The 25,944-nt window shown below is 42.2% G+C and overlaps 1 protein-coding gene across 9 annotated transcripts in view; it reads left to right on the forward strand.

Moving 5' to 3' along the window:
* Positions 1–25,944, forward strand: part of DLG2 (discs large MAGUK scaffold protein 2) — a 2,035,798-nt gene that overhangs the window by 1,418,119 nt on the left and 591,735 nt on the right. For all 9 annotated transcript variants that reach the window (XM_089676759.1, XM_089676760.1, XM_089676764.1 and 6 more), the window contains one exon: positions 12,703–12,805. In XM_089676759.1, coding sequence (XP_089532885.1) covers positions 12,703–12,805 — 103 coding nt within the window. The remainder of the gene's footprint in view (positions 1–12,702; positions 12,806–25,944) is intronic.

The raw sequence follows: 25,944 nt of genomic DNA on the forward strand, positions 1-25,944 counted from the left end.
AGGAATAATTTTAGGTGTCTGTTGTAATCACCGCTGGTCATTGGGAAAACTTACATTGATAGTTACTGGAAAGAATGCCTCTTACATTGTTGGTCAGTGGGAAGAATGCTCCTTACATTGGTGATCAGTGGGAAGAATGTTCCTTACATTGGTGATCAGTGGGATGAATGCTCCTTACATTGGTGATCAATGGGAAGAATGCCCCTTACATTGCTGGTCAGTGAGAAGAATGTTCCTTACATTGGTGATCAGTGGGAAGAATGTTCCTTACATTGGCGGTCAGTGGGAAGAATGTTCCTTACATTGGTGGTCAGTGAGAAGAATGTTCCTTACATTGGCGATCAGTGGGAAGAATGTTCCTTACATTGGTGATCAGTGGGAAGAATGGCCCTTACATTGGCGATCAGTGGGAAGAATGTCCCTTACATTGGAGATCAGTGGGAAGAATGCTACTTAAATTGATGGTTAATTTGAAGAATGCTCCTTACATTAGTGATCAGTGGGAAGAATGCTCCTTACATTGATGGTCAGTGGGAAAAATGCTCCTTACATTGGTGATCAGTGGGAAGAATGTTCCTTACATTGGTGGCCAGTGGCAAGAATGTTCCTTACATTGGAGATCAGTGGCAAGAATGTTCCTTACATTGGTGGTCAGTGGGAAAAATGCTCCTTATATTGGTGATCAGTGGGAAGAATGCTCCTTACATTGGTGGTCAATGGAAAGAATGTCCCTTGCATTGATGGTCAGTGGGAAGAATGCCCCCCTTACAGACAGATAAAAAGATCATTGGTATGCCGCTGGCAGTATGCAGGCACCATCAAATAGGATGTGAATTAGCCACAGCCAAAGGAACCCCCTAGCAACCTCTGGAGGAATCCTGGTTGAGAATATCTGTTTTATTGAATAAACAAAAGGTACCAGGTGTTGACTGTCAAAGATAAAGTAATCTGAATGGTCTAGGGTTGTCAGTGGTGTACCCCAAGGTTCAGTGTTGGGACCCTTACTTTTTAATATATTTATAAATGATATAGGGTCTGCGATTATCAATACCATTTCAGTCTTTGCAGATGACACCAAGCTGTGCCGTGGAATAACGTCCTTACAGGATGTCTCCAATTTACAAGCCGACCTCAATGCTCTGTGTAATTGGGCAACTATGTGGCAAATGAGGTTTAATGTTGATAAATGTAAGGTTCTGCACTTGGTGGCTAAGAATATGCATGCATCATACATACTAGGGGGGGTACAACTGGGGGAATCAATGGTGGAGAAGGATCTGGGGGTTCTGGTAGATCACAAGCTTAATAATGGCATGCAATGCCAAGCTGAGGTTTCTAAAGCGAGCAAAATCCTCTCTTGTATTAAAAGAGGTATAGACTCCAGAGAGAGATATCATATTACCCCGGTACAAATCATTAGTAACACCTGGTCTGGATCCTTCCTTTAGATTGTAAGCTCCACGAGCAGGGCCCTCACATTCCTTCTGTACTGAAATGTATTGTAATTGTACTGTCACCCTTATATTGTAAAGAGCTGTGCAAACTGTTAGCGCTATATAAATCCTGTATAATAATAATAATAATAATATGAAGTTCAGTTTTGGGCACCAATTCACAAAAAGAACATTGGGGAACTGGAGAAAGTACAGAGAAGGGCAACCAAACTGATAAGAGGCATGGAGGAGATCAGCTATGAGGAAAGATTAGAGGAACTGAATTTATTCTCTCTTGAGAAGAGGAGATTAAGGGGGGATATGATCTCCATGTATAATACATAAGGGGGGATATGATCACCATGTATAATACATAAGGGGGATATGATCTCCATGTATAACACATAAGGGGGGATATGATCTCCATGTATAATACATAAGGGGGGATATGATCACCATGTATAATACATAAGGGGGGATATGATCTCCATGTATAATACATAAGGGGGGATATGATCTCCATGTATAATGCATAAGGGGGGATATGATCTCCATGTATAATGCATAAGGGGGGATATGATCTCCATGTATAATACATAAGGGGGGATATGATCTCCATGTATAATACATAAGGGGGGATATGATCTCCATGTATAATACATAAGGGGGGATATGATCTCCATGTATAATACATAAGGGGGGGATATGATCTCCATGTATAATACATAAGGGGGATATGATCACCATGTATAATACATAAGGGGGGATATGATCTCCATGTATAATACATAAGAGGGGGGGTATGATCACCATGTATAATACATAAGGGGGGATATGATCTCCATGTATAATACATAAGGGGGGGTATGATCACCATGTATAATACATATGGGGGATATGATCTCCATGTATAATACATAAGGGGGATATGATCTCCATGTATAATACATAAGGGGGGATATGATCTCCATGTATAATACATAACCGGGGTTTTGATCACCATGTATAAAACATAAGGGGGGATATGATCTACATGTATAATACATAAGGGGGGTTATGATCACCATGTATAAAACATAAGGGGGGATATGATCTACATGTATAATACATAAGGGGGGATATGATCTCCATGTATAATACATAAGAGGGATATGATCTCCATGTATAAAACATAAGGGGGGGATATGATCACCATGTATAATACATAAGGGGGGATATGATCTCCATGTATAATACATAAGGGGGGATATGATCTCCATGTATAATACATAAGGGGGGAATATGATCACCATGTATAATACATAAGGGGGGATATGATCTCCATGTATAATACATAAGAGGGGGGGTATGATCACCATGTTTAATACATAAGGGGGGATATGATCTACATGTATAATACATATGGGGGGATATGATCACCATGTATAATACATAAGGGGGGGATATGATCACCATGTATAATACATAAGGGGGGGATATGATCTCCATGTATAATACATAAGGGGGGATATGATCTCCATGTATAATACATAAGGGGGGATATGATCACCATGTATAATACATAAGGGGGGAAATGATCTCCATGTATAATACATAACCGGGGTTTTGATCACCATGTATAAAACATAAGGGGGGGTATGATCTACATGTATAATACATAAGGGGGGATATGATCTCCATGTATAATACATAAGGGGGATATGATCACCGTGTATAATACATAAGGGGGATATGATCTCCATGTATATAACATAAGGGGGGATATGATCTCCATGTATAATACATAAGGGGGGGATATGATCACCATGTATAATACATAAGGGGGGATATGATCTCCATGTATAATACATAAGGGGGGATATGATCTACAGGTATAATACATAAGGGGGGATATGATCTCTATGTATAATACATAAGGGGGATATGATCACCATGTATAATACATAAGGGGGGATATGATCACCATGTATAATACATAAGGGGGGGATATGATCTCCATGTATAATACATAAGAGGGGGATATGATCTCCATGTATAATACATAAGGGGGGATATGATCTCCATGTATAATACATAAGGGGGGGGGATATGATCACCATGTATAATACATAAGGGGGGATATGATCTCCATGTATAATACATAAGGGGGGATATGATCTCCATGTATAATACATAAGGGGGGATATGATCTCCATGTATAATACATAAGGGGGGATATGATCACCATGTATAATACATAAGGGGGGGTACGATCTCCATGTATAATACATAAGGGGGGATATGACCTCCATGTATAATACATAAGGGGGGATATGATCTCCATGTATAATACATAAGGGAGGATATGATCTCCATGTATAATACATAAGGGGGGATACGATCTCCATGTATAATACATAAGGGGGGATATGATCTCCATGTATAATATATAAGGGGGGATATGATCTCCATGTATAATACATAAGGGAGGATATGATCTCCATGTATAATACATAAGGGGGGATATGATCACCATGTATAATACATAAGGGGGGGATATGATCTCCATGTATAAATACATCAGTGGTTCATATAGTGAACTCGGTGTAGAGCTATTCACCCTGAGGTCATCACAGAGGACAAGGGGGCACTCTTTACGTCTGGAGGAAAAGAAATGTAATCTCCAAACACGGAAAGGTTTATTCACAGTTAGAGCTGTGAAAATGTGGAATAGACTCCCTCAAGAGTTGGTTCTGGCCAGCTCAGTGGATTGCTTTAAAAAAGTCTTCGATTCCTTCTTAGATACACAGAATATAACTGGATATAACATTTATAGGTAAAGTTGATCCAGGGAATATCCGATTGCCTCTCGGAAGATCAGGAAGGAATTATTTCCCCTGCAGGAGCAAATTGGATCATGCTTTGCTGGGTTTTTTGCTTTCCTCTGGATCAACTGTGGGTTTAGGATTATAACTTTTTTTATGGTTGAACTCGATGGACCTTTTTCAGCCAGATTAACTATGTAACTATGTAATCTAGTCCCAGAGTTTGCAGAACTAGATTCACATACACTTTAAATGAAGATTTTTCATGTGTTCTAGCAGCACGGACCATGGGAAAGGTAAGTGTTCACAGTCTTATTTTACAACATACAAATATGCCCTTTTGGAGGATGTTTGCAACTTTAAGAATTTCCCATTTGCAAAGATCAAATCTTGTACAGTACTACCCATGTGCAGGTGCAGGAATGGATGTCCTTTCTGCGATGACAGATGACTGCAGTGTACTGTGCTATCCACACAGCAGGATCACATTGCCTAGCAGATGTCTGCTCATCCAAGCACAGCTAGAGCTGGAAGGGTGTAATACTGTGCTGATTGCCCATTGCTAGTTACAATTACAAAGACTTAATATTATAAGATGAGTGTGCAGACATAGTTAAAGGGCCCCCATCTTTTCTCCTGAAATGTAATGATTTAGTACATATACTGTAGTGTTAGTATGTAAATATATACCTGCATATTTTATAATTAATAGGCACTATATTTATCTTGAGAGTTAGGGGCTGATTGATGTAAATGTACTATATATATATATATATATATATATGTAAAGCGCTGCGTAAATTGACGGCGCTATATAAGTACCTATAATAATTAAATAAATACATTTGTTGAAGCATCCATCATTGTCCTTTTTTGGGAGATGCTATCAACAGCCTGTTCCAATTTACTAGTCTATGTAGAAAGAAAAAGGCAATATGACTAAAGTGTATCTAAACAGGAAACTTTTTTTCCAGATTTTGGATAAAGTGTCGAGGGGTTAGAATCAGGTTTTTATTGTTTTTTTTTCCTGTTTGTCCTGGGGACCATTGCTCATTACGGCATAGCTACGTTGGCACTACTTCTCTCAAGAGTCTTCTTCTTATACACAGCGGGGTCTATTTATAAAACATTTGTCCAATGAGCGTAACAAGCATTCATTTACACGTGTTTTTCAACCTTTTTTCAGTCAAGGCACCCTCTAAAATTATGGACAGTCCCGAGGCACCCTTTAAAATTATGGACAGTCCCGAAGCACCCTTTAAAATTATGGACAGTCTTGAGGCACCCTCTAAAATTATGGACAGTCCCGAGGCACCCTCTAAAATTATGGACAGTCCCCGAGGCACCCTGTAAAATTATGTACAGTCCTGAGGCACCCTTTAATATTATAGACAGTCCCGAGGCACCCTCTAAAATTATGGACAGTCCCCAAGGCACCCTCTAAAATTATGGACAGTCCTAAGGCACCCTCTAAATTTATGGACAGTCCCGAGGCACCCTTTAAAATTATGGACAGTCTTGAGGCACCCTCTAAAATTATGGACTGTCCCGAGACACCCTTTAAAATTATGGACAGTCCCAAGGCACCCTCTAAAATTGTGGACAGTCCCTGAGGCACCCTCTAAAATTATGGACAGTCCCCGGGGCACCCTTTAAAATTATGGACAGTCCCGAGGCACCCTTTAAAATTATGGACAGTCCCCGAGGCACCCTTTAAAATTATGGACGGTCCCGAGGCACCCTTTAAAATTATGGACAGTCCCCGAGGCACCCTTTAAAATTATGGACAGTCCCGAGGCACCCTTTAAAATTATGGACAGTCCCTAGGCACCCTTTAAAATTATGGACAGTCCCTAGGCACCCTTTAAAATTATGGACAGTCCCCGAGGCACCCTTTAAAATTATGGACAGTCCCTAGGCACCCTTTAAAATTATGGACAGTCTTGAGGCACCCCATTCTAAAATGTGAAAAACTATTCCAACAGTTTTATATAACGCAGCAACATCCACACATGTAGGACACCCAACATTAGAGGTGATTTATTCTTCCAAAGCAAATACACTTTTGCACACTGGTGCTGACTAGTATTCCAATGTTTCTCTTCTCCCTCAGTTTTTCTCCATCACTGAGCTAATGTGACTCCAGCACTGATGGAGAGGGGCAGGGGAGGGTCAAACTAGGATGCTCTGCACGCAGCTGATGTCCTCCTTATCAACTGATGATGTCATTGGTTGTCAGGACGCTGGCGGCTAGAAGCTCATAATGGTGCACAATGAAAACTGGTGACTTTGTGAAACTAAAAGTTAGACTTGTTCCACCCGCTGGCTTTTATACAAATTTTTAGGCAATTTTTAGACATTTTGCCAAGGCACCCCTGAAGAAACCTCAAGGCACCCTGGTTGAGAAAAACTGCTTTAGACTGCACACATCTTCCCTGTATTTTCTATCATAGATTAATTCCTATGATTATCAACTCCACCTAGTGGTCAAAATGTGGTATGTTTTCTCATTGAGATTTCAGAAAACTACCAAATTTTGGTCACTAGATGGAACTGATGATCATGGGAATTAACCACTTGCCCTCTGGAAGATTTACCCACCTTCATAACCAGGCCATATTTTGCAATACAGCACTGTTAGTTTAACTGACAATTGTGCAGTCATACAACGCAAATAAAATGTGTTATTTTTTCACACAAATGAAGCTTTCTTTTGGTGGTATTTGATCCCCACTGTACTTTTTTTTTCGTGTGCTATAAAAACAAAAGACCGACAATTTAAAAATAAAACAATATTTCATTTCTGCTATAAAACATAACTAATAAAAAAGTTAAAAAATCACATTTCTTCATAAATTTTAAGCCAATATGTATTCTGCTACATATTTTTGATAAAAAAAATAAGCGCATATTGATTGGTTTGCACAAAAGTTATAGCGTCTACAAACTATGGTATATACACTGGAATTTTTATTCATTTTTTTCCTTTTTTTTACTAATAGTGGCAATCAGCGACTTATAGCGGGACTGTGATATTGTCTTGGGCAATCGGGCACTAACTGACATTTTGCGGGAACCAGTGACACTACAGTGACCAGTGCTAAACATATACACTGTCACTGTATTAATGACACTGGCTGGGAAGGGGGTTAAGCATCTGGGGCAATCAAAAGGTTGACTGTGGTCTTAGCCAATGTTTTGTGTGCACAGTAATGTGATTTTAAAGGCAATATTTAATTCCCTGCTTTGCAAGAAAATCTAGCAGATCACCGCTAAAAGGAGACCGCTCTGCCTTGTTTATATCAGCAGAGCTGTGACCTCCCATATTATTATTATACAGTATTTATAAAGCGCCAATAGTTCGCTCAGCGCTGTACATTACAGAGGGGGACAGAACATGTGACAGAACAATAACCATACAATGCAAAACATGAGGGGATTGAGGGCCCTGCTCTTTCGAGTTTACAATCTAGGATATGGAAGAAAAATATGTTTGAAATATATTTTAAAAATATTCTTCCCAAATATATTGCCATATATTTGAAATGCTACAATTTTGGCCATATTCAATATATTTAAAAAATATATTTCAATTAAATATATATATATATATATATATATATACTGCATGTTGAAATGCGCTTTTATTACAAAATATTTGAAAAATATTTTTAAAAATACATTTCAAATATACTGTATGTCTTTAAAAATACAAATCTACATTTTTGCGTAACAAGGTAATGGAACTTTATAAAGATGGAAAAGGACATCATCCTTCAATAAAAGAGCATTTTTTGGCATGATCAGTCATATTTTCAATATCAAAATTTCACAATTTCTGCCAGGGTATGCAAACGTTTGAGCACAGCTGTATATATACTGTATATATACTGCATGTTGAAATGCGTTTTTTTATATATTACAACATATATGAAAAATATTTTTTTAAATATATTCTTCAGATTTTTTTTAACATATAAAAAAGTCATTTTAACATATATTTTTACATATATTTGTATATGTGTAACCCATTCAAGCAAGGGCCCCACAACTGCATGCAACAGTTGCAGTGCAGGCTGTCTTAACATGTAAAAAAATGACTTTTTTATATGTTAAAAAAAATCTGAAGAATATATTTAAAAAATATATATTTTTTAAAATATATATTTTTAAATATATTCTTCAATTTTTTTTAACATATAAAAAAGTCATTTTAACATATATTTTTACATATATTTGTAAATACATTCCAAAAATGTAGATTTGTATTTTTAAAGACATACAGTATATTTGAAATGTATTTTTAAAAATATTTTTCATATATTTTGTAATAAAAACGCATTTCAACATGCAGTGTATATATATATATATATATATATATATATATACCGTATTTTTTCGCTCCATAAGACGCACCTGACCATAAGACGCACCTAGGTTTTAGAGGCAGAAACCAGGAAAAAAAAAATTCTGAACTAATGGACTGCAGACATAGTACAGGAGATGACCAGAGACTGCGGATACAGTACAGGAGATGACCAGAGACTGCAGACATAGTACAGGGGATGACCAGAGACTGCGGACACAGTACAAGAGATGACCAGAGACTGCGGACACAGTACAGGGATGACCAGAGACTGCGGACACAGTACAGGAGATGACCAGAGACTGCGGACACAGTACAGGGGATGACCAGAGACTGCGGACACAGTACAGGAGATGACCAGAGACTGCGGACACAGTACAGGGGATGACCAGAGACTGCGGACACAGTACAGGAGATGACCAGAGACTGCGGACACAGTACAGGAGATGACCAGAGACTGCGGACACAGTACAGGGATGACCAGAGACTGCGGACACAGTACAGGAGATGACCAGAGACTGCGGACACAGTACAGGAGATGACCAGAGACTGCGGACACAGTACAGGAGATGACCAGAGACTGCGGACACAGTACAGGAGATGACCAGAGACTGCAGACACAGTACAGGAGATGACCAGAGACTGCGGACACAGTACAGGAGATGACCAGAGACTGCGGACAGCACAGAGATGACCAGAGACTGCGGACAGCACAGGGATGACCAGAGACTGCGGACAGCACAGGGATGACCAGAGACTGCGGACAGCACAGGGATGACCAGAGACTGCGGACAGCACAGGGATGACCAGAGACTGCGGACAGCACAGGGATGACCAGAGACTGTGGATAGTACAGGGGATGACTGCTGACCTTTGGGGAGGGGGGGGAGAGGGTACCTGAATTTGACAGGTACCCGCTCCCACTTCCGCGGAGTTGTTCTTTCATCTTACCTGTTCCTCTATCCAGCCGCGCGCTGTCTTCCCGGCTTCTGTAATGGCGCTCGGCATGACAGGCGGGTGCCCAGTGTGCATGAGCGAGAAGCAGTTGCGCTTTGTGATTGGTCCGGCGGCTTCTGGGATCTGTCATGTGTCCCAGGTGCCGCCTTACCATTCACAAAAAACACCGCTTCTTGCGCATGCGCACTTGGCACCCGGCTGTCATGCCCACACTACAGAAGCCGGGAAGACCGCGCCGCTGGATAGAGGAACGGGTAAGATGAAAGAACAACTCCGCGGAAGTGGGAGCGGGTACCTGTCTAATTCAGGTACCCTCTCCCCCCCCTCCCCAAAGGTCAGCAGTCATCTCTATAAGGTCCCGCTGTAGAGCTGAGCGGCCGGCCCGGTATTCTGACACGGCGGCAGTGGAAATACCGGACCGGCCGCTCCATATTCGCTCCATAAGACGCACTGACATTTTCCCCCCTTTTTTGGGGGGAAAAAAGTGCGTCTTATGGAGCCAAAAATACGGTATATATATATATGTGTATGTCAATATATTTGTGAAGAATGTTTTAAAATGTTGTGAAAATATGCTTCAAATATATTTTTCTTCCATGTTGGCTATTACTCTCCTTCCCCATCAACGGGTGCCAGCGCTCGCGCTCATCCTATGGATGATCGACTTCTGCTGTGACAACTCGCAGCAGAAGCCGCGCGTGCGGTGGGCGTGCACCCTACAACAAGGAGTGCAAACTCACGTGTATACATGTGATTTTACACAGAGTGGCCGCCCTGTAGCACTTACAAACACTTACAAACTGGAAAAAAAATGCTCTGGTGGACTAGCTGGCACTGACCATGTCAGAGAAATCGCCGGAATACGATAATAACATAGCCATGACTCCTACTCCAACATATGGATGACGCCTCCGGAATTGCAGCACGGTTGGCAGGGAGATGACTGTGGAGATTGGGTAGTGATTATCCGTTCATAACAACAAACTGCTGCCAGAATGGTCATTATCTGTTTCCGCCCCGTCAGAAAAATTTTGGAGCCGAGCACTGCAATCAACAACGGAGTCACCAGCCTTCACTGAACCTGCTGTGGTCAAAGTGTCTACCTGATCATTCACACAGGGAAATGACATACACTTGTCTGATAAAATAATGTCCATGAGTGCTGTGAATAATTGTATAAAGAACCACGACAAAATATCGATATTTTTAGGAAATGACAACCCTAGTCATGAAAGTCAGTGGCTTAAAGCAGATCAGTCAAACCAAAAAATAAATAAAAGTCAGCAGCTTCAAAAAAATAAACACTCACCTGTCCCTCAATCCAGCAATGTGCTCACCGCACTCGCTTTCACCGGCCATTCTCGCTCCCTGGCGCCGGCATCTTAAATGTGTAGCGCCTTGTGCAGGGACTGACAACTCATGGGGCCCCCGGGCAATAAGGGATCATGGGGCCCCTGTGTCCTTGCCCAAACTCAAAAAAGCCTATGAAAAAGTACCAGAGGCATCTCATGGGGCCCCCTACTGACCCTGGGCCCTCAGGCAGTGCCAGAGTTTCCAAATGGTCAGTTCGCCCCTGGCCTTGTGAATGGTCCTATAGTCTTCTGGGACCTGTCATATGTCCCAGAAGACTATGGAGAGGGGGGACAACTTTTGCTTCCAATCGCAGCGGAAGTGGGAGCAGTAACTGTCAAAATCAGGAACCCCCCCGATCCCCAAAGGTGCCAATTCCCCACGGGGAGCAGGCGACTAGTACTTAAAGCAGAACTTCCCCTTTTGGGGCAGCTCCACTTTAAAGAGTTTATCACATTTTACAATAAACGTCTCTTACCTGCTCCATTTTGATCCGTTAACTTTACTAATAAAAACGTTTTGTTATAGTTGTATAACAAGTGCAAAAGAATCCTTATTAGAAGCTTTGGAACAATTTATTCATCCAACAGACTACTCCAATGATGTGCAGACCCTCTAGCGCATTTTACCCTATCAGGAACAGGTGCTTACTCATAGGGTAGGTGGCTTCCTTAGAGGAAGCTCTTTGTAGGTGGGGCTTAACTCGCCCAGTAGTGGGGGCTCAGTGCGAGATCTCACTAGTGCCCCCAGTGTTGGGCTGAGGCTGCGGTCAGATGAAATCGGCATTAAGGCAGCACTCTAGATTTAAATTGAGACTCCTCTGCGAGCATACTGTTAACTCCTTACAGCAATCTTTTACACTCTTGATATTTGCTCACTACAGACATCACCCTTAACACTTCAGCTCTCTCTCTAGTTGTGCAGCATTTCTGAACCAGTACCAGAGAGCTTGTACCGATCTCCACCAACCCAGTAGTCCTGTGAACTACTTCCTGTGACATTGATCCCAATATTGCTATTGGATACAGGAAGCTCACTTCTCCATAAACCCATGCTTGTTCTCCTCCCAAGGCCTCACTACATCACTCATAACTTCCAGGCTAGGTCACTAGGTACCTCGTGCGTGAGACCAGTCCCATTATATGGGTAACCGGTTACTAGAGAAGGGACCAAGCATCAAACCCCCACAGCATCAAAGCCTCCATCACCCGCTTCCTGACTGGTTGGTTGCTTAAGCACACAACACAAGTACAGTAGTTATTAGCAATATAGCCTCCTTAGGATAGTTTCTTGTCTCATTAAATCTCTGCACTGTATCTTCTATCCCCTTTTTAAGCACTGTTCTTTGATACATCATGCGTGCCCCCCTTTAGTGACTTTAAACCAAGCAGTTTAATTGAACATTGAAGTACTTTACTGAGTAATTAAAGGTAACAAATGAACAGTTCTCAAAAGACATCCTCAACACACAGTCCTGTATGAAGTCCTCTAAGTCGTGTTTTAGTTGTGCCCTATGAGGTAATGATATTTAATTTAGGTGTAAAAGTCCATTACAGTCCTTAATAAGGCAAGAGTCCATATTTGGTAGCAAATCCATACTTCCATAATTGGTGGCCTAAGTCTATGTAGATCCACCATACCCCTTGGGTTTTCACAAGGGGTGGTCGAGCAACAGAATGGCAAAGAATGCATTAAGGTAAAAAAAAAAAAAATTAGCCCTTAGAACCACTGTGTTGTTTATATCCACCTGAAGTTTAGATGTAAGTATTTTGTTTTTTATTCCCTTATGTAGGTTAACGGAATCGATCTCCGTGGTGCTTCCCATGAACAAGCTGCAGCTGCCTTAAAAGGAGCAGGTCAAACAGTGACAATTGTAGCACAATACCAACCAGAAGGTAAGTGGGACTTTTCCCTCCTCAGTGCTGCACTTTTGTCATACTGTATGTTACTCTAGCAATGGCTTCTGTTGCCACTGGTCTCTTTTATAGAGAAGTAGTAAAGGTATTGAAGTTCACTGTTGCTTGCCAGTTTAAAAGGTCAGCCCACCCAAAACTGATATTTCAGTCGTTGGTATATAGTAGAGAGGTAAAACACTTGACACTCCTTTCTGTCGCCCAGGGAGTCTATTGGTGAGGACACTGTGCTGAGTTCCGGAGTCTGCCCACTTGCTATGCCCAATTAGAAGGCCTTCTACTATCCCTGCACTGTTTTCCCAGGTCTAAAGACCCAAAAGGCACATTATGAGGGGCTCCCACCTTCCTTCTGCTGAGTTCCTGCGTCTGCACACCTACTGTGCCCAGTTTGAGAGCCTCCCGCAATCCCTGCTCTGAGCTACTGGATCTACTAACCTGCTGTGCTAATTATGAGGGGTTTCTGCCATCCCTGGGCTGAGGTCCTGGATCTATTAACTTACTGTGCTCTTTATGACGGGTTCCCACCATCCTTGTGTTTAGTTCCTGGATCTACTAACCTGCAGTGCTCACCCTCCTTGTCTTGAGCTCCTGGATATATTAACCTGCTGTGCTCATTACGACGGGTTCTCACCGTCCTTGCATTGAGCTCCCAGATCTACGAACCTGATGTGCTCATTACGACGGATTCTCACCTTTCTTGCATTGAGCTCCCAGATCTACGAACCTGATGTGCTCATTATGAGGGGTTCCCACCTTCCTTGCATTGAGCTCCCAGATCTACGAACCTGCTGTGCTCATTATGATGAGTTCTCACCTTTCTTGTGTTGAGCTCCCAGATCTATGCACCTGCTGTGCTCATTAGGACAGGTTCCCACCTTCCTTGCTTTGAGCTCCCAGATCTACGAACCTGCTGTACTCATTACGATGGGTTCCCACCTTCTTTGCATTGAGCTCCCAGATCTACGAACCTGCTGTACTCATTACGACGGGTTCCCACCTTCCTTGCATTGAGCTCCCAGATCTACGAACCTGCTGTGCTCATTATGAGGGGTTCCCACCTTCCTTGCATTGAGCTCCCAGATCTACGAACTTGCTGTACTCATTACGACGGGTTCCCACCTTCCTTGCATTGAGCTTCCAGATCTACAAACCTGCTATGCTCATTACGACGGGTTCTCGCCTTCCTTGTGTTGAGCTCCCAGATCTACGAACCTGCTATGTTCATTACGACGGGTTCTCACCATCCTTGCGCTGAGTTTCCGGGTCTACACACCTGTTGTGCTAATTATGAGGGTTTCCCACCATCCTTGTGCTGAGTTCCCAGGTCTACACACCTGCTGTGTTCATTTTGAGGAGCTCCCACCATCCCTGTGCTTAGCTCCCAGGTCTACACACCTTCTGGGCTCCCACCATCTTTATACTGAGCTGCCAGGTCTGTAAACCCACAGTACCCATTAATAGGACTCCCACTATCCCCGTGCTGAGCTCCCGGGTCTACATACCTGTTGTGTCCATGACTCCCACCATCCCTGCTGAGTTTTATTTTTTACATAATATTGAGACAATAACAAGAATATACAAAGATCCCATAGAGACAAACAGTGTCAGGAATTACGACAGAAATATCTAAATGTTTGAATATCAAAAACATATAAGAATCTAAGCACTGATTCAACATGGCAGGATCCACATGTAATTAATATATCACTTTTGTGTGGACTGACCCTTTTGTAGAAAACTTGGCCAAATACTGTCCTCAGGTATTTAAAGAAAAACTTAAAATGGACTGTCTGGCAAAATAGAAAGATGGTGAAGTGTCTTGCCACTTTGTTTGTTAATTTGGTGATTTCTTTACTGTGCTGAAATTCCCCTCTTTGTAAATGAGGTGGAAGCAAAAACAGGCAGGAAAAATGATGGCAAATGCTGAAATCTTGAAGATTGATTATAAATAATGAACTCCTCAATGAACAAGTGTTCAATGACAGTCTTAATGTGTGAAATGGTGTTGAAACTGGAATGTAAATTGGCGAGTCAGCCAGGTTCTGTTAGGTTGGTCATAATCGCCGTGATTGTTGTAAGCAGTGAACGTAGTTCTAGTTCTGATAGGAGTAATTGTTGAAACCAATGAACAAAGCTAAGCCAAGTGCATGGTTGGACAGAGAGACTTCTAAGCATCCTGGGAAAACTCTTGCTAATGATTTTCAGTTTTAGAAGTAATAATACTTACATGCTTCCGTCAAACCCTAACATCATAATGAGCCAGAAGTATATGTCATGCCTGGGGGGTGAGGAAATCAACAGCCTCTGCTCATGTTGAAACTTTTGAAAGTTAATTTAAAAGAAAAGAGTTACAAAGTAAAAGTAAATATTAGAAAGCAGAGGGATTGACGTACATGGAGATCCTTAGACATGGAAGGTGTACCTAGGATCTGATCTTTAGATCAGACAAGAGGCTTTTAGGCTCCTATATTGGGCAGTTGCCGTGTAGGACCCTCCAAATCATAAACATTTTATTTTCCAATGGTTTTTATTGAAAAGTTTTCAGAATACAAATAAAAGCAAAAACAAATGCCATGATATAATACAAAAATAAAACTCAATACTTGTAGCCACATGAAGAGCCTGAAATAAACATTAAGAAAAACATGACAAATGTTGTAGAACCAATACAAATGGTTTCACCCAACCGCGCTACACGTAAAAGTGAAAAAAGACCAAGTAATGTAAGAAAAGAAAGAAAAAGAAATAAGAGAAGAGGAAGAAGAAGAAACAAAAGAAGAAGGAAAAGAGGGTCACCGCGAGAAGGATCAAGGTACAGAGATTGTCTGAATCCATGGGTCCCACATTTTGTCAAATTTAGTAGTATTGTTGTGTAGAATACAGGTGAGTTTGTCGTTCATCATGATCCAATTCAATTTAGTTTTAGCATATTCTAGAGCAGTGGTTCTCAACCTGTGGGTCGCGACCCCTTTGGGGGTCGAACGACCCTTTCACAGGGGTCACCTAAGACAATCAGAAAACACATATTTCCAATGTGTAAAGAGCAGCTACTGTGTAGAAAGCAGCTACTGTGTTGAAAGCAGCAGTATTGGAGGTAAAACAACACTTCATGAATTATAATTACTGGGTAAATAATTTTATGGTTGGGGGTCACCACAACATGAGGGACTGTATTAAAGGGTCGTGGCATTAGGAAGGTTGAGAACAACTGATCTAGAGGGTAGGAGAACTACATTTTAAATATTAAATCATTCACTTAAGAATTTTCAGCTCCTCAATAATTATAAGAGAGATTCATTTCTGGTATTTTGGAACACATTATCAGCTTCACCAACCTCTTGAAAAGCTCATAAGCCAGAGACTTAGGGCCCTATTTATAAAGCATGAACTGTGTGAATATTTTAGCATTCATGCAAAACAGGGGCGTATCTACCACAAGGCAAACAAGGCATTTGCCTAGAGTGGCATTTTTCAGGGGGGGCAGCACCGCTCCCCTGTAAGAAGGGACAGGAGAAGGGACACATGCGGCTTGGGGACTAGGTGGGATCTGAGAGAGGCTGCGGGCTGCTTGACATTCGTACCTGGGGATGTCCACAGCCATGAAGGTGAGTGTCTTCCTCTCTTTTGCTGGGAGGGGAGTGGCTGGTGTATGGGGACAATGGTAGTGGAAGGCTCTCTCGGGTGGGGGGGGGGGCAGGGGTGTTGTTGGTCAATGTCAGGCTCTCTGGGGAGGGGGTGGCAATTTTGTGTTGCCTAGGGCAGCACAACACCTTAATACACCACTGCTGCAAAAGTCACAGATAAGGAAAATGCTTGTAACATTGCCAGTTATTAACATGCCATAACATTTGATCCTAAAACGAAAGCAGCCCTCAGAACATTCAAGGCATTCACACTGCAATTTTTTAAAATACATAGACCCCTAACTGTGTCCGTGTTCCACAACAAGACTCTTCAAGGAACTGGAGATCAATAATTTGTTCCAATAACATCTTTCAGCAAAATGATTTTAGCAAGTGAACCTGTTGTTACACAAAGAACCTGACATTAGCAGCATATAAGCACTCATTTAATCATTAGTAAAGTTTATAATAATTACAAAATATAAAAAAATGATTTTTCTTTATCAATGGTGTTCATCTCAGGCTATCTGTTTGAGGAGGGGCTATAGATACTATTCTTCCTAAAACAGGGGCTGACATATAGCTGTACAAGGGCCTTGTAAGACTTTTGGCCCATTTAGACTGTGAATTAGGCAGGTGCCTGGATCCCTCCCGATGTCTTCTACAACAGAGAATTGCGATGAAACCTTCATGATACCTCAGCCATGCTCTAGGCTTGTAATATCTAAGTGGTGTTGGGCAGAGAACTCCTCTACTGCTTCCTGTTAAATGTCGAGACATTCAGAATGATTTTTTTCAGTTCCTCTGGATGCCATCTGAATAATAATAAAGTGGGTGTTTACTGTCTGACAACAGTTGAGTATTATAAAAGGGTTCAGCGTATTATGGATGCTCTTCATTTTTCCACTTCCCTTTCTCTTTTTCTCTCTCCTCTCCCTCTCTATCCCTTGACTCTCTGTTTTGAAAAAGTATTTACCCTTGAGCATTAGGGGGTCCAAAAATGATTTTTTCCCTTTGGTGACCATTTTCCTCTACTAAGATCTATTATTCTATCTAGTAATTACTATAACTTGAATAACTGCGAGTATTATACTGATAACAAAGTAGTGCTTGAAAACATTCTCAGTAATGAGTATCACTAGTTGTAATACCACTTCTAGCCAGAAGGGGGCAGAATGCCTTTGATCTTATCCATTTCATATCAGTCTGCAATGGAATAGTCTATACCAGTGTTTCTCAATCTTTTTTTCAGTCAAAGCACCCCTTAAAATCCTGCACAATCTCGTGTCACCCTATTCTATAATGTAAAAAACTAAAATAATTGTTTTACATATTGCAGCAATATCCACACATATAGGACATCCAACATAGAGATTTATTCTTCCAAAGCAAATATACTTTAGCACATTTGTACTGACTACTATGTCAATGTTTCTCCTCTCCCTTAGTTGCTCTCCCTCACTCAGCTAATGTGACCCCACTGCTGACAGAGGGGGGCAGAGGAGGGCAAACAAGGATTTTATGTAGACACCCAATGTCCTCCTTGTCAATAAATGACATCATTGGTTGTTAGGACGCAATTGGCTAAAAGGTTGGAATGGCGCACAATGAAAATCTTTGGCTTTATGGAACTGAAAGGCAGGCTTGATCCACCTGCTGGCTTGTATACAATTTTTGGGCAATTTCTAGGCATTTTGCCAAGGCACCCCTGAAGACACCTGAAGGCACCTTGGTTGAAAAAGGCTGGTCTATACCAGTATTCTTAACCTTTTTTCTTTCAAGGCACCCTTTAAAATTCTACAAATTCTCAAGGCATCCCATTCCGAAATTTAAAAATGAAACTAATAGATTTGCATAATGCAGCAACATCCACACATGTAGGACACCCAATATTAGAGGTGATTTATTCTTCCAAAGACAATACACCTTTGCAGACTGACACTAACTATTATTCCAATGTTTCTCTGTTCCTTACCCCAGTGCTGATGCACAGGGGCAGGGGAGAGGCAAACAAGGAGGCTGTGCAGGTTCCCAACATCCTCCTTATCAACCAATATAGCCATTAGCCAGGGGCGGACTGACAATTTAGGCATTTGGGCACTGCTCGAGAGTCCTTGGTCAGTAGGGGACCCCATGAGATGCCGCTGGTACCTTTCATAGGCTTTTTTGGGTGTGGTTTGAGTGTGGGCGAGGACACAGGGGCCCCATGATTTCCTATTGCCTGGGGCTCCATGAGTTGTCAGTCCGCCTCTGCCATTAGCTGTAAGTATGTTGGTGGATGGAAGGCTGTAATACTGCACAATGAAAACCTGTGACTTCATGGAATTAAAAGGCAGGCTTGATCCACCCTCTGACTTGTATACAATTTTTGAGCAACTTTTAAGCATTTTGCCAAGGTAGTCCTCAAGAAACCTGAAGGCACCATGGATGAAAAAAGCTGGTCTATACCAGCCTTTCTTAAACTTTTCAACACGGCGGAACCCTTGAAATAACTTTCTGGTCTCAGTGAACCCCTGTTAAAAATGACTAGATCTACAACTCATGATACATTGGTGTGATGACTAGTGGGAAGAATGCTCTTTACACTTGTGGTCACTGGGAAGAATTACCCCATTATACATAGCTAAAAAGATCAATGGTGTCAGCGGGAACTTATCTGAGAGGCAGAAATTGCTCATTGTTTAAGGAACCCCTAGCATCCTCTGGAGAAACCCTAGGGTTACATGGAACTCTGGTTGAGAATCCCTGGTCTATACTTTGTATATAAAATATCATTTGGTTATAGTCCTATGCCTTGTTTTGAGGTAAAACAATTTAGAAGATAATGCACTTAAAAAAGCCAAAAACAAAAATCAAAAGCCAAAAAGTCCCTCTACCCACATCTATGTTCCTGTTCTAGTGACAACATTTTAAAAGGGTGACACAAGGCTGGGACACAATAAATAAAAAAATGATTGTATTATTTCACAGTGAGAGCTGTGAAAATGTAGAATAGTCTCCCTCAAGAGTGGGTTCTGGCCAGATCAGTGGATTGCTTCAAAAAGTCCTGGATTCTTTATTAGATACACAGAATATAACTGGATACTAACATTTATAGGTAAAGTTGATCCAGGGAATATCCGATTGCCTCTCGGGGGATCAGGAAGGAATTTTTTTCCCAGCCAGAGCAAATTGGATCGTGCTTTGCTGGGTTTTTTTGCCTTCCTCTGGATAAACTGTGGGTGTAGGATTGTAACTTTTTTTTTTTTTCACTGTGGTTGAACTGGATGGACTTTTGTCTTTTTTTTAGCCAGACTAACTATGTAACTATGTAATTTAATACACCCCCCACTCCATCAAAAGCTTTTTTTTTTAAAGTGATGGCTTTGGATATACAGTACTTCAAAGCAGACCTGGGAAGCACACAATAGGATCCTTCAAAATGGAGAGTGGGGAAAGGTCCAATAAGTATGTCGCATTTACCAGCCCCTTCCTTTGCTGAATGAACATAAGTGGTCAGTACTGATGACTCACTGTGTTCATTCCTACCCGAAGCATAATAAACTCTGGGTTTTTTTAAGCGGGAGGGGGGCTGTCAGGTTGGCTGTATGGGGCCCCGTGGTTTCTAATAGCAGCCCTGCCCGCAGTCCCGCTATAAGCCCCACTATATCTGGTCTCCCAGGATCCTGCATTCACTATATCTGTTCTCCCCGGACCCCGCATTCACTATATCTGGTCTCCCAGGATCCTGCATTCACTATATCTGTTCTCCCCGGACCCTGCATTCACTATATCTGGTCTCCCAGGGCCCTGCCTTCACTATATCTGGTCTCCCCGGACCCTGCATTCACTATATCTGGTCTCCCATGATCCTGCATTCACTATATCTGGTCTCCCAGGACCCCGCATTCACTATATCTGGTCTCCCCAGACCCCGCATTCACTATATCTGGTCTCCCAGGACCCTGCATTCTCTATATCTGGTCTCCCAGGACCCTGCATTCACTATATCTGGTCTCCCCGGACCCTGCATTCACTATATCTGGTCTCCCCGGACCCCGCATTCACTATATCTGGTCTCCCCAGACCCTGCATTCACTATATCTGGTCTGCCAGGACCCTGCATTCACTATATCTGGTCTCCCAGGACCCTGCATTCACTATATCTGGTCTCCCAGGACCCTGCATTCACTATATCTGGTCTTCCCGGACCCTGCATTCACTATATCTGGTCTCCCAGGACCCCGCATTCACTATATCTGGTCTCCCCGGACCCCGCATTCACTATATCTGGTCTCCCAGGACCCTGCATTCACTATATCTGGTCTCCCCGGACCCCGCCTTCAGTATATCTGGTCTCCCAGGACCCCGCATTCACTATATCTGGTCTCCCCAGACCCCGCATTCACTATATCTGATCTCCCAGGACCCCGCATTAACTATATCTGGTCTCCCAGGACCCCACATTCACTATATCTGGTCTCCCCGGACCCCGCATTCACTATATCTGGTCTCCCAGGACCCCGCATTCACTATATCTGATCTCCCCGGACCCCGCATTCACTATATCTGGTCTCCCCAGACCCCGCATTCACTATATCTTATCTCCCAGGACCCCGCATTAACTATATCTGGTCTCCCAGGACCCCACATTCACTATATCTGGTCTCCCCGGACCCCGCATTCACTATATCTGGTCTCCCAGGACCCCGCATTCACTATATCTGATCTCCCCGGACCCTGCATTCACTATATCTGGTCTCCCAGGACCCCGCATTCACTATATCTGATCTCCCAGGACCCCACATTCACTATATCTGGTCTCCCAGGACCCCGCATTCACTATATCTGGTCTTCCAGGATCCTCCATTCACTATATCTGGTCTCCCTGGACCCTGCAATCACTATATCTGGTCTCCCCGGACCCTGCATTCACTATATCTGATCTCCCAGGACCCCGCATTCACTATATCTGGTCTTCCAGGATCCTGCATTCACTATATCTGGTCTCCCCGAACCAGGGGCAGACTGACCATTTGAGCACTCGGGCACTGCCTGAGGGCCCGGGGTCAGTAGGGGGGCCCATGAAATGCCCCTGGTACCTTTTATATCCCCTATTGCCCGGGGACCCCATGAGTTGTCAGTCCGCCCCTGCCCCAAACCCTGCATTCACTATATCTGGTCCCCCACAGGACACAGAACATGGAATTGCAATTATTGTAGTAAATATAAACTGCTAAATACATGTTCTCATCAGCAGTTAGAGCAGTCTTGTGACTTCTATCAGTGTTCAGCTGAGCACTGTTTAAAGCTTGTAGGAGGAATTGTCATTCTCCCCTGATTGTCCTATGAGGCTGCAGAACCCCTGCTGACCCATGCACCCTCCCCCCAAAAAACCCCAAAAACTCTCTAGCAATACACACTAAACTGAGCATGTGCAGAGTGACTCTTAGAGCTCTGTACTATCAGCAAATGGATTGGGGACAGTAGAAGAAGGGGAGGAACAAAGAAGACAGGATCAAACAGCCTTTTTACATAATATGGAGGATTGACCCCTTAGATTTCACAGTGAGTATAACAAGCACGCTTTACTGCATATACAGACTGATTGTACTGTTGTGGGTTTAGTAACACTTTAAAGCTTGTAGGAGGAGTTTTCATTCTCCCCTGATTGTCCTATGAGGATGCAGAACCCCTGGTTTCTGTCTGGACAGTGCTGATTGGCCCTGTGCTGATCACATGCACTCTCCCAAGAAAAAAAAACTCTCTAGCAATACACACCAAACTGAGCATTCGCAGCTTGCCCCCAAGGCTGCATTTTTTCTGCACAGAACTGTACTGAAACGTGGTAAAACGCATAAAAACGCATCGGATTGCACTGGAATGCACCAAAATGCACCAAAAATGCACTGAAACGCACATATCCCTATTTAAACTGAAGGAAAAGGGAGGGGAAAATTGAATTGAAATGCATTAAAAACGCCAAAAACACCGGCCGAGAACTTTTCAGTCGCCCCTCGTAGTTTGCATCAGTGTTTGCAGTTCCAGTGTGATCCAGTTGCAGAAAAAAAAGTAGAACAGGCTGCATTTTTTCTGCACAGAACTGTACTGGAATGGGGTAAAACGCATAAAAAATGCACCAGAACACACTGGAATGCACCAAAACGCACAAAAAATGCATTGAAACGCACATGTCCCTATTTAAACTGAAAAAAAGAGAGGGAAAATGAATTGGAATGCATTAAAAACATCCTGGAACACGTCAAAAACACCGGCCGAGAACTTTTCAGTAGTTCGTAGTTTGTAGTTCGAATCAGTGCTTGCAGTTCCGGTGTGTTCCGGTTACAGAAAAAAAGTAGAACAGGCTGCCTTTTTTTCTGCAGAGAACTGTACTAGAATGCGGTAAAACGCATACAAACGCACCGGAACACACTGGAATGCACCAAAAAGTACCAAAAAGCAAATGTCCCTATTTAAACTGAAGGCAAAGAGGGGAAAATTTAATTGGAACGCGTCAAAAACACCAGCTGAGAACTTTTCCATTGCCCCTCATAGTTCGCATCAGTGCTTGTAGTTCCCGTGCATGCCGGTTGCAGAAAAAAAAGTAGAACAGGCTGTATTGTTTCTGCACAGAACTATACTGGAACGCGGTAAAATGCATAAAAAACGCACTGGAATGTACCAAACTGAGCAATACACACTAAACTGAGCATGTGCAGAGTGACTCTTAGAGCAAATGGATTGGGGACAGTAGAAGAAGGGGAGGAACAAACAACCTTATTACATAATACGGAGGATTAACCCCTTAAGTTCCACAGTGAGTATAACAAGCATGCTTTACTGCATCTACAGACTGATCTTACTGTTGTGGGTTTAGTAAAAATTGAATTGGAATGCATCCAAAATGCACTGGAACGCGTAAAAAACACCGGCTGTCATGTTTCACATGACTGTCATATGCCTTTAAGTGTTCTCTATATTTTGGCTCTGCTCCTCCCTTTCCTCTGGTTTAATTAATGCTGTATAGATAGCCCCACCCCTTTTCCCAGAAATGCATTGCAGCTTCAAGCCTCATATCATGAAGCAGAGCACATTATGATCTTTTGACCTATCAGATGTTCATTGTTGTAAGATTCTCTAAGTGTATGGAATAAACATCACAAGATATAAAAGATGTCATCTGTTCGAGTCACTGCCTGTGTTTTTCAACTAAGATTGGAGTTATCGCTATCTCATCACAACTGTAAGTTACAGAGATCACACTTTCAATGCTTAGATTGGAGAGACAGAGCACTGGCCAATAACTTTTCAGTCATCCTTCGTAGTTTGCATCAGTGCTTGCAGTTCCAGTGCGTTCCGGTTGCAGAAAAAAAATAGAACAGGCTGCATTTTTTTCTGCACAGAATTGTACTGGAATGCGGTAAAACACATAAAAAATGCACTGGAATGCACCAAAACGCACCAAAAATGCACTGAAACGCACTTGTCTCTATTTAAACTGAAGGAAAAGAGAGGAGAAAAATTAATTGGAATGTATAAAAAAATGCACCGGAATGCGTCAAAAACACACATGCGAAAATGCATCCAGAACATATCTGGACTTCATTTCTATAGTGTGATCCGACCCGTAAAGAAATGTAAAAATAATTGCTGTAGAAAAATTTGTCTTCCAGTTGATATCCCATTAACTGACACATACTGACCCTGCTAAATGTGGTCTGGGCATCTCGGCTGCAATCACCTCTGGAAAGCGTCAAATAAAAGAGAGACTTTCGCAGAAGTGACAGTTTGCAGGAAGTTCACTGAATTCCTCAACTTCTACTCCAATCTCCATAAATGTCACTCCTGCCAGCTGACTCATTCACATTCTGTTGCCCTGCCGCTTCTGACCTATCAGGGGTGGGGGGGTGACAAAACCGCAGGAATCTTAATAGCAGTCACTTTTCAAAATAAAGGGCCTCATTTGTTCCCTAACTGCTAATTCATGATGTTTAATTCAGTGACAGTTGAGGGAATGATTAATAAATGCCATGTTATGTTTCTGACGCCGACATTTTTTTAATGAAGCGTAATTATCCCAAACCTTTGGTCTTATGGAGCCAGAATGGGCGCGGCGTAGCGAATTGAGTTTGGCGTGGATGTATTTTGACTTGTATTTTCGGCATTGTAACCACATTTGGGGATGGTTCACACCTATGCAGATTGCAGTTTTTTTTTTAAATATGTTTCTTGTTGCTAGGCAGATTTAAAATGCAAAATGCATCCAAAACGCGGCATGGACTTGTATTTTTAGCATTGTAACCACATTTGGGGAAGGTTCACACCTATGCAGTTTGCAGTTTTTTATATATATATATATATTTTTCTTGTTGCTAGGTAGATTTAAAATGCAAAACGCATCAAAAACGCGGCATGGACTTGTATTTTTAGCATCGTAACCACATTTGGGGAAGGTTCACACCTATGCAGTTTGCAGTTTTTTTTATATATATATATATTTTTCTTGTTGCTAGGTAGATTTAAAATGCAAAACGCATCAAAAACGCGGCATGGACTTGTATTTTTAGCATTGTAACCACATTTAGGCTAGGTTCGCAGTTTGCATTTGAGCCGTATCTGCATTGCGTTTGTGCGTTGAGATCACTGTGACCAATCACAAAGATCGGCGCACAGTACATGAATGAATGCCACCCATTGTGTACATATGTCATGTGATCTGCAGTGATTGGTCACAACGATCACATGATACCGTCAGCTGCCGACACACAGATCGTTCATCTGCTTTGTCCGGTAGCTGTGATTAGCTACATCTAATCACATGGTACAGATGGGCTGTGATTGACCCTTTCTGTACCATGTGATCACTGTGACCAATCACAAAGATTAACGCACAGTACATGAATGAATGCCACCCATTGTGTACATATGTCATGTGATCTGCTGTGATTGGTCACAATGATCACATGATACCAACAACTGCCGGTACACAGATCGTTCATCTGCTTTGTCCAGTGGACACAGTGGGTGACAGATTGCGCCTCAGTGTGGCCCAATGGGGCGCATGCTAGGCGAATTCCGGGGAGGACGTCATATGACTGACGTCCACCCGAAATAACGAGTGTCCTGCCCGGCCGTCATTTGACAAAAGGCCAGGCGGGAACTGGTAAAGGATACATGTTAATGAGTATGAGAATGTTTTGGAAAATGTTTTTTTTGTTTTCTTTTTAATGGAGTTTACGTTTATGATACACAGCATATCCCTTTCTTTTGTACACAAATTGTTGTATATGGCCCAGAATTATTATATTTTCATGTAAATGATATTTTTATCCTTCAAAAATAATTCATACACCTCCACTACTTAAAGGCCCTGTAATCTAATTTGTATGAAATCATTTCTTACTGTGTTTTTCTTTTTCCTTGTAACTTTCTCTCTGAGCTCTCCAACCTCTCCTTTTCCCACTCACTTCCCTTTGTATGGAACAAGCAGTGTCCATTAGTTGCGGTCATGTATGCACA

Source organism: Staurois parvus, unplaced genomic scaffold (assembly GCF_062004578.1).
Source record: "Staurois parvus isolate SC_StPar_1 unplaced genomic scaffold, SC_StPar_1.0 ptg000173l, whole genome shotgun sequence".
NCBI classification, from domain to species: Eukaryota; Metazoa; Chordata; class Amphibia; order Anura; family Ranidae; genus Staurois; species Staurois parvus.